This window comes from Rhincodon typus, chromosome 3 (genome assembly GCF_021869965.1).
Source record: "Rhincodon typus isolate 14 chromosome 3, sRhiTyp1.1, whole genome shotgun sequence".
NCBI classification, from domain to species: Eukaryota; Metazoa; Chordata; class Chondrichthyes; order Orectolobiformes; family Rhincodontidae; genus Rhincodon; species Rhincodon typus.
In genome coordinates this window covers 17,661,747-17,671,864 of record NC_063334.1, presented here as the reverse complement: position 1 = coordinate 17,671,864, position 10,118 = coordinate 17,661,747, and the positions used below count along the sequence as shown (strand labels likewise).

The 10,118-nt window shown below is 43.9% G+C and overlaps 1 protein-coding gene across 1 annotated transcript in view; it reads right to left on the bottom strand.

Moving 5' to 3' along the window:
* LOC109932498 (ephrin type-A receptor 5-like) overlaps nt 1-9,022 on the bottom strand; it is a 305,440-nt gene extending 296,418 nt beyond the window's left edge. Inside the window, exon 1 of the mRNA XM_048619959.1 lies at nt 8,867-9,022. Within this exon, the coding sequence (XP_048475916.1) occupies nt 8,867-8,993 (127 nt within the window). The 5' untranslated portion in view covers nt 8,994-9,022. The remainder of the gene's footprint in view (nt 1-8,866) is intronic.
* Between the last annotated feature and the right edge of the window lie 1,096 nt (nt 9,023-10,118).

The window sequence follows — 10,118 nt, the reverse complement described above, 5'->3', positions numbered from 1 at the left end:
CGCTTGGTTTCCCCGATGTAGAGGAGGCCACAACGGGAACAGCGGATACAATATACCACATTAGCAAATGTGCAGGTGAACATCTGCTTGATGTGGAAAGTCTTCTTGGGGCCTGGGATGGGGGTGAGGGAGGAGGTGTGGGGGCAGGTGTAGCACTTCCTGCGGTTGCAGGGAAAAGTGCCGGGTGTGGTGGGGCTGGAGGGGAGTGTGGAGCGGACAAGGGAGTCACGGAGAGAGTGGTCCCTCCGGAAAGCAGATAAGGGTGGGGAGGGAAAAATGTCTTTAGTGGTGGGGTCGGATTTCAGATGGCGGAAGTGTCAGAGGATGATGCGTTGGATCCAGAGATTGGTGGGGTGGTAAGTGAGGATGAGGGGGATTCCGTTTTAGTTGTTATTGTGGAGAGGGGGTGTGAGGGATGAGTTGCGGGAAATGCGGTTTCCTCTCCACCTATCTTCTCCTCTATCCATCTTCTATCCACCTCCCCTTCTCTCCCTATTTATTTCAGAACCCCCTTCCCCTCCCCCATTTCCGAAGAAGGGTCTTGGCCCGAAACGTCAGCCTTCCTGCTCCTCTGATGCTGCTTGGCCTGCTGTGTTCATCCAGCTCTATACCTTGTTATCTCAGATTCTCCAGCATCTGCAGTTCCTACTACCCCTTTACAAACTCTATATCGTTACTCCAATCCTTTTTAAAATATAGATTTTGCACTGATATTCTGTGATTATCAATTACAAAGCTACATGATTTATTCATTTAAAAAAGTCCCCTCAATACAAAAAAAAACTAGCCTTGATATTTTCAGCGCCAGCAGATCTGATATAATATTTCTCCCAGGATTGAACCATTGAAGGGTTAAATTTATAGTATTCAATCTGAAAAGCCGAATCAGTAGTTCTGAATTTGGAATAGTTCACAAAGCAGGGGGTGGGAGTCAGCTCTCCCACTTGTGAGCAGTACAGCCGCTAATTGCTCCAACCCCCATTCACACTGTTGGGGAAAGAAAAGACTTCAGGCTGTAAAAACACTATTAGTCCACCACAAATGTATTCTTCCAATTCAAGGGCAGCTCAGGGGCGGACCACACTGGAATAGTGGCATTTAGTACCACCAAAAAGTTGGCACATGAGTGTATGCCCTCAATTTTCTGCATGATGAGGCTTTGATCCCAACCAACCCATCGGGAATGTAATGATTTTTCCTCCACTGAGGAAGGGAGAGAAGAAAGAGAATTAGCTTCGTAAGCTCGCTGCAGCTTTCCTACAGGCTTATAGCTGGCATTTATGTGGCATCTTAGTCAGCCTCAGGACAATGAAATAGATTTGAAGTCTGGTCACTGTCGTGCTGTCGAACATGCAATAGCCCAGTTGATCCCACAAACAGTGATGACATAATGACCACATAATATTGGTTAAGAGATAAATATTTCCAGGACTCAGGAAGAACTGTTCGTGTTTGAATAGTAACTTCAGAACTTATACTCCCATCAGAGATGGTAGAGGAAGATACAGGTTAATAGTTCATTGGGAAATATCATTTATAGTAATGTGGTACTCCCTGGCTGCTGCAGTGACAGGAAAATGATGTGCTGAGTTCACCGAATTAGGACTTAAACTTGCACCTTCCTGACTCAGAGGTGAAATGCCACAATTGGAGTGTTCTCCTATTTTCCTGATATGGAAACAGTCCATTTTTCATAATGGCAAAAAAGTATGGGACATTAACCTGCTTTTAAAATATTGGAATTGTTGCTTATACATTGTCCTACCTCACCCCAGTGATAATACAATCAAATAAATGACAGATCAAAAGTTACTTCTTCATACCTTCCCTATCAAATGAAATACTGGCAATTATCTGACATTAAACATCTTTCCTGAGCTCAAAGAAAATACCAAACCAAAAACAGAGATAACATAGTATGGAGCTGGACGAACACAGCAGGCCAGTCAGCACCAGAGGAGCAGGAAAGTTAATGTTTTAGGTCAGGATCCTTCTTCTGAAGAAGGATCCCGACCCAAAATGTTAACTTACTTGTTCCTCTGATGCTGCCTGGCCTGCTGTGTTCTTCCAGCCCCACACTGTGTTATCTCTGACTCCAGTATCTGCAGGTCTTGCTATCTCTGACCAAACAAAAAACAGTTGTGAGCTGCATCAGTGGCCTAGTTTATAATTACACCATGCAATATAGGACTGAATCATATAGTTCAGGAAGGATCCACCTGGTCATGTGAGTCTAGACAGCTATTCATCTGCTGGATGAACCAATATTTTGTTCTAACCTGTCTTCATGGATTGTCCATACACGTACAGTATCAATTACATTTTTGGGACCAGGAAAAATAATGCAGCTCAATTCTCCCCTCAATGCCTAATGGTGATGAAGCTAATTATAGTATGTCTATTACTATCTTGGCTATAGGTTAACTGTTTGTACTCTTGCTTCTGAGACAGAAGGCTCTGCATTCACATTCCCATTCCAGGAGTTAAACATGACAATCTCAGCTTTCAAGTTATATGTTAAACCAAGGCCCAATATGCCCCCTCAATGGGGCGCAAAATGCTCCATAGCATTAATCTGAAGAACAGCAGGTAAATATCAATTTCTCTTTTATTTGCCCATTATAATACCTCATTGTTCATGTTACAATTGAATAGTTACTTAAAAGTCACATTTTTCCTATCTGCCATTTTCAAAATGACTAGCTGAACTCAATTCTTCATCAAAGCCAGACCAATAATGTGGAATGCTAGATTTAATCTCAGCACACTAGGGAAGAGAGATGGTAAAACAGCCAGCGATCGCGTTCTTTTAGATGGAGAAACCTTGTTGGGAAATATATGTGTGGACATCCTCTGAAGACAGACTGGCGTTTAGTTTTCACACCTTCGCATACCATGCTATCCCACTCCCCAAATCTACACACAAGTACACACTGCAAATTAATGCAATGTCAATGCCCATTGTCTAAAATGAATTGTCTGCATAGACAATGTACTGGTTGGCAGTCAGTGACCCAGAATCATAACCCACGCTTACCCATAGGAAAAGAGAACATTGGAAAAATCTGAGGAATGTTCATTAACCTAAGAGTCAACCATGTCTCACTGGTAAACTCTATCACCTCTGAATCAGAAGGTCATACATTTGAGTCCCACTCCAGAATGTAAGCACAAAATAACGGAAAACAACACAGTGTGGTGTTGGAAGTGCTGCTTTTTAGTTAACACATTATTTTAAGACCTTATTTGCACTTTCAAATGGATCCCATTATGTTATTTCAAAGAAGAGTATAGGTAGCTATCATGGCCAATAATTATCTCTCACTCAACATTACAAAGCAAAAACAGATCATCTGGTTATTTTCACACTGCTGGCTGTGGGGCCTTGTTGGACATATTTTGGTTGTTGCATTTCCTAAATTATGACATTTGAAAGTATTTTATTTTCTTTAAAGTATTTTGAAATATACTGGGATTGTGAAAGGTGTTAAATAAGTGCACTTTTACTTTATTTTCTTTAAGAAATGGAAAGTTGCTGAAAACTTTCAACATAAATAAGAATAAGTCTATAAGTCGTAGCCTGTGCAAAAAGTGAACTTTGTTATGCATTCAGGTAAATAGGGCTGAAGGACTTGTCATCAGAATTCTATTTATGAAACATCTTCTGGATTTTTTAAAAAGATAATTATGTGTTGATGATCTCTTTGGGGAATACTGTCATGAGAAGTTACTGAACCTTACATTGTGGGCAATCTGCATTAATGCACAGCTGAAATGATAAAATTGCTGAGACACCCAGGGTTAATAACTATCTCTATTGATGCTAATTTAGCTCCATCACACTGTTACTAATGACAGTTATTATTTTTAAAATATATACATAGACAGGAAAGGAGAACAAAAAAGAATTTAGCAGATTTCAGATCCTCATAGCTAATCACCCTCCTTGATTTTCACAAAAGAAGTGTTAGTATTGTAAAGAGAATTATTGCTGCAAATGAAGTATCACAAGAAAACAGAACACAAATGCCAGAAAATACTTTCAATCATATAGATACTGATGGACAGAAAAACACCCACTGGCCCATCCCGTCTGTTCCACACAACATTGACGTCTTGTGCAACACAATCCTGACATCCCCCACCTCACCTGTCATTTATATAATATCCTGAGAGAGGTAAGGAAAAGAATAGAAACTGAGACCAATTAAGGGGGAAATTTACAATTTCTTTCCTGCAGGTTGAGAAATACTGCTTGGATGGAGAGGAGGCAATCAAACTGTATTCAGCCAAATAATGTTTTTGCGTCAGCACCAGCTCACAGAATTCTGAATTTCTCAATCACTAGAATTTGTAGCTTCTTACTACAAAACTCAATCACTCATTAGACACAGTGGAAGGGTAAGTATTTCCCTGCAAATTCACCCATGCGCACATACCTTATCTACAGTGAACTTTGAAGATGTAAAATCTCAAAAGAGGACCAGAGAATCCATTAAAAACTTTTGGGAATTCTCATTTTCATTGCTTTTTTTTGCTTCAAGGAAGCAGGATCTCTTTATAATGTATTAACATACATCATCATAATCAACACCATACATCATATACTCAGACTGCAAGTTGTTGATGCATTAGTATTGTAGGAGTGCATGCACACCAAAACCACATTTTTCTTGTCACAAATATCCACCTGTAAATGAGTAAATGCTGCAAATTAACTATCTGACTTCATTTACATGTGAACTAATTGCTTAAATATATTTTCTCTGTCCTGTACTGTCATGTAATCATACTATACAGTATCTGTCTGAGATTTATTGTTCTTTACATTGACAGCATCATGAATATGTTTTCCTATATTTTTCATTAATTCTGCTCAATATTGTTCATTAGTGCAATCTATTATCACCACCATCCATCATGAGGCAAAACTTCACTTCTAACTTTCTCACTAAATATCCTGACCATTGAGACTACTCTTTATTTTTCGCAAGAAAGTAAGCTAAAATGAGCAAGGTGTTGCAAAAATGTTCAGTAAGCACCAATGTCAATCCATCAGTGGGCATTATCCAAAAATCTCTAAATATGTTGTAGGGCCTCACTGCTTTTGGAGTTTTGTAAATGGGAATCAAAGGTTTTCTACATGTTTGGCATGCTGCAATTCTGACTACTAGCATACCTAATATTCCTTCCAGCAAAAAATAAGTGATCTTCCAGAAGGGACGTGAACAAGCCATGTTGGAATATGTAAAAGATATTCAACATCAAAAGATTAATACGTTTTATTTGATTTGTCACCAGTCATTACTGCATTAGTGGAAGCAGAATTACAACCTTGCTACAGGAAAACACGAATATTATCGTTTCCAACAGTTTGGTAATATAAGAAGTTTAGCCATCCCTACGTTATGTTCATTTTCCAGTTCTTACCCTTGTAAGCACAATACGTGAATTAATTATTTTCTGCATGTTTTGTGCCATATGTACCAACACTGTTTCTGTCAACTCTCCTATTAATGCTAAAGAAATCTTGTAACAATAAAAGCGCCCTCATAAATCAAGCATTATGGTCTTTGAAAAATGGAGTCGGTGGACATTTAAAACAGGAATTGGAGCAGTAATAAAATGCCAGTGACCTAGACAAACCTATTCATTAATTCCAACAGCATCGCTGCACCACCCCCCCCCCCCCCACCCCCACCAAACACCAGCCAACCTCCTATAAAGTTGTGTATTTATAACTTTCCCAGTAATGGCGTGGATCCCACTAAAGCAATCTGGCGCGGTGGTTGTGAATCCCACTGTACAAGTGCTTGTGGCCTCAGACATTGATCCACCGTTAAAGTGAACCAATAATTGGTACGGCTTTTGATCCGCCTTTCCCACAGCAACTTCACCGAGCTGTCCTCGCACCCAGCAAACATGGGGGGAGAAAAGCTTTCTGCAAAGACTATGAGAAACAAAAAAGCACTGCGCTGCGTGAATGCTAAACATAAACGACACTGGGTTTCATTCGAAAAGAATGTATAGTTGATGACATGGTGAGACGCGTTCTCTAACCAGACGTTTGAATTTTATATCAAACAATCCTTCTGACTGTGAGCTGTTTGATGTACGTGGGCAAAATAATTAATGACTCAACACCCAGGTCCCACAATCATTTAAATGTGGTTTTAAAAAGTCAATATTAACGCCAGATAAAAGTACATTGCGAATTTCCAGCATATTGTCTCAAAGTCTGGATTTCACTGTGTGCAGATTTTGTGGTTTTAAATTGTAAAAGTTAAAGACAGGTTGAGACGCTGCCATTTTTCTGGGCAGATTTGACGTAAACATTCCCTTCATTAAAGAGAAAAACGTACTCCGAATTTCGTTTGGCATTTCTATTTCAGAAGCAAAAAGCGTATGAAATCGTACTGTGTGCGCGTGTGTGTGTGTTTGTCATGGCAAATCCAACAAAATAGATGAGCCTTTGGTGACCACAGAAGTAAACACCAATCTGGATTACACTGTTGACTGTGCACACCGATAAAATTCAGTAGCATCCCCGCACCACTCCAATTCCATCACCCCCACCCCACAAATTCCCAAGAGGACCTGTGCTCCCACTTCTTAGCTTCAGATCGACGCAGGGAAACATTATAATGGTGGAATGGTTTAAGAAAAAACAAACGTTGGACTGAATTTTGTCCTTTCTTTCCCCTCGCAAAAAAAAAACAAAACGCGTGTACGTCTGGACGAACACAGCAGGCCAAGCAGCATCATAGGAGCATATGTGCCACCTTTATAGTTAATAGAAAAATACAAATCTTACATTCAGAATTATGCAGTTTACAAACAAGGAGACATGCCTCAAGGAAAGAATGGACTTTCTACATCAAATGTGACCCACGCAGTTCCAGCACACTGGGGTGCGATTAAATCATTAACGGTGGAACACACCATCACAGTCACTGTCACCAACTCAATGAACGCGCACTCGCTGCCTAACGCTGACCCTGAACCAGCAAATTTCACTGACAATTTCTGCGAGTTGGAGCGCGGTGTTGAAACAAAGTTAAGCCTGTCCATGCTGCGCTGCTCCTGACGTTGGCGGGTAACGTGGTTGACGCGGGGCAAAGGTGGATTGTGGCAATTGTAAACCCAGTCAGAGTCGGTTAACGTTGCAAACAATGCGGCCCCCGTTTAAAAAAGAACACAATACGCAAATTTCATCTTCGAGATGATATTTGAAACACTATACAAGAATTTTACACCGAAGGAATTGAGGCCGCAAATTAGTCTCAACTGCAAATGACTTGGACAAGCACTAAACGCTGTCTTCAGTCTTGAGATACAGTAGGAGCGTTCACAGGGACTAGAGACAGGCTCACATGCTTACTACACACAAACAAGCAAATGCCTCTTGCCCTTGTTTTTAAACTCTTTGTCCCTTCAGAAGAAGGAGCCAGCAACTTTCAAAGGTTTTCTGCAACCAGAAGGTTTATTTACAAATGCCTTCTTTGTCTCCACCGTAAACTTTTTTTTGTCATTGTGTGCCCAGTCTGTCCCGGCGTGAGAGCCGACACGTTGCCTGCTTGTGTCTACACATCAGTCCCCGCTGCGAGTCCAGGCTCACTTCATCTCCGCAATTAAAGACCAAGACTTTCCAAAAAGCAGCTCCCCCCAACCCAAACCGTCCAAACACGCATTCTCCACCAAGAGAAAGACGCACAAACTGGGGCCAGAGGTACGTTTAGACGGTGGATTGTCAGCGGTGAAGCCCCGGGGAAGAACAGAGGCTGAGGAAAGTTGGTTGTGGAAGGGGAGCTCCACTTTTCAGAACTGAATTCCAAGGGCAACACTGAATAACCTCGACTCGATTGGGCAGTTTGATAAACTGTACGTAAAATAATATTAAATAGCACGAAACAAAAGGATGTACTCGGGTGTGGGCTCGGCTCCAATCCGGATTCTACAATCCAGAGCAAGGCCTGGGAGCTGTGGCCCGAAAACAGGAAAGGAGTGTGGTACCTGGGTCTGGCAACCCGGGGGGCCTGGTGGGAGCTGGTCTCTGGACACTCCAGCATCGGTAGTTCTTACTATCTCTGGACACTGTGTGTTGTGTGCGGTTGGGTGGGGGGCGGTGGGCGGTGGTGTCAGTTGGGATGTGGGATCTGGACTTAAGGCACTGTGTGTATAGGGGATTTGGGATCTGGTGCCTGGGAGCTGGACTCTGGGCTATGTCTATAGGGGCTGGAGGGTGTGGGATCTGGGCTTTGGGCACTGTGTATGTGAAGGGAGGGCATTTGGAATCTGGGGACTATCTCTGGGCGCTGTGTTTGGGGTGAGGGGTTTGGGATCTGGATTTTGGGCAGTGTGTGTGTGTTTGGGGGAGGTGTTGGGGATTTGGGATCTGGGAGCTATCTCTAGGCACCGTGTACGTGAGAGGAGGGGTGGGGGCGGGGGGTGTTTAGGATCTGGAGACTGGACTCTGGGCACTGCATATGTGACAACTGGCGTCCGAGAACTGCGGTCTGGGAAGTGTAGTGTGGGAATCGGGGTCTGGAGTCTGTGGTTTGGGAGCTGAGATCTGGAAGGTACAATCTGCTCTCTGAGAGACAGAGTCTGGGAATAGGGACCTGGGTTTTAGGATCAGAGTTCGTGAGCTGGAAATCTGGATTTGAGGAGCGGGGAGCTGGGTGCTTGGAGTCTAGGTGCCGCGGCTGGGAGCTGAAGTAAGAGGCACGGATATAGAAGTGACAGGACAGAGCAGCTCCGCGGCGATGCCGAGGTAATGCCTCTCTCTCTCTGTCTCACTATCGTTAGCGACAGCTGACCAAAAACAGACAAGTTCAGTGGTGTGTACTGCTTCCCTTTGGCTTACCTTGGTTATGTCCGGCGGCTCCCTGACACTCCTGCGGCTTCCAGCAGAGCAGACAGAAGAAGTAGGAACAAGTCCAGCAGAGAAGTGGCGCCCGGAGCGGTGCCGCCGCGCTCGGCCGCTGTGCCATCGCTGGGGCCCGGGCCACAGTGCAGTGTGTGCAGGCTGCCTCTCGCTCAGTCACTGACCCCTGGCTCAGCGTCTCCCAGTCCGGCCGGCCGCCAGGCACAGCAGGCTGCTCAGTGCTCTGTCTGCCTATATATGTATGTGCACACTCTGTATCACACACACGGAGAGTGTGCGGGGGGTGGGAGGGGGGAGATGGGGTGTATTGTGAGGGGTAAGATACAGGAGAGTCGAGGAGAGAGAGAGGGGCAGGTTGGAGACGGACTACCGGAGAGGTTGGTCTACACGCTGCAACTCCCGCTCCCCCATCTTCTCTGAGTCACAGGAGCTCACTGAAGACCCCCAGAGGGTGCAGAATGCCTGCTTCCACCCCACACCCGCCTCAAAGCGGCTCTTAGCCACTGTTTGAAGCAAGTGTGTGCGAGATACTGGGCCACTTCAGGCGCATTTGCTGCTGCACACTCTGCGTGTGTATGTAAGGGAGGGGTGGGAGGAGTCACTCAGCGTCTGTCAATCAGCCTCCCCACTGTCACCACCCTCCCCCCCACCATCCCAATCCCCCACCCTCCCTCCACCGCCTGCAAAGAAGTTTTCGCTCAGGACCTGCTGCAGCTGCCAATTCCCTGTCTCCCCATCCCCCGCACCGGAGAAACGTCTTCGTTCCTCCCGGTGAATATGGTCGAAAATCCCGTTCCTCTGAAAATAAACAATCATTTACCCTGTGTGAGATTATAGGCAAATGGAACAGCCACTGACCCCGAAAAAAATGTTTGTGTTGTGTGATCCAATTCTAAAATATTAAGGAAAATCTCAAATTCTATAAACTGATGAAATTAGGCAGGGTCCGACGCACACTCATAAAGAATACACCATGACCCTTACTGATATGACTGTAATATTTACTCTCCCGGCTAATTTTTACCGTCCTAATTTCTGGATTGACGGACACTTGGATTCAGGGAGGTGTCACTTCTTTATACCATTCAATGCAATGTAAGCTCACACCCTTGAAACCACAGCGATCACACTTTTAAATTTCCACTACGAATGCTTCGATTCCTTCAAAACTGAAGTCAGGATTTTAGTTATGTTGGTCGCCCAGCATGTACATTACCGTAAGGAAAACTTA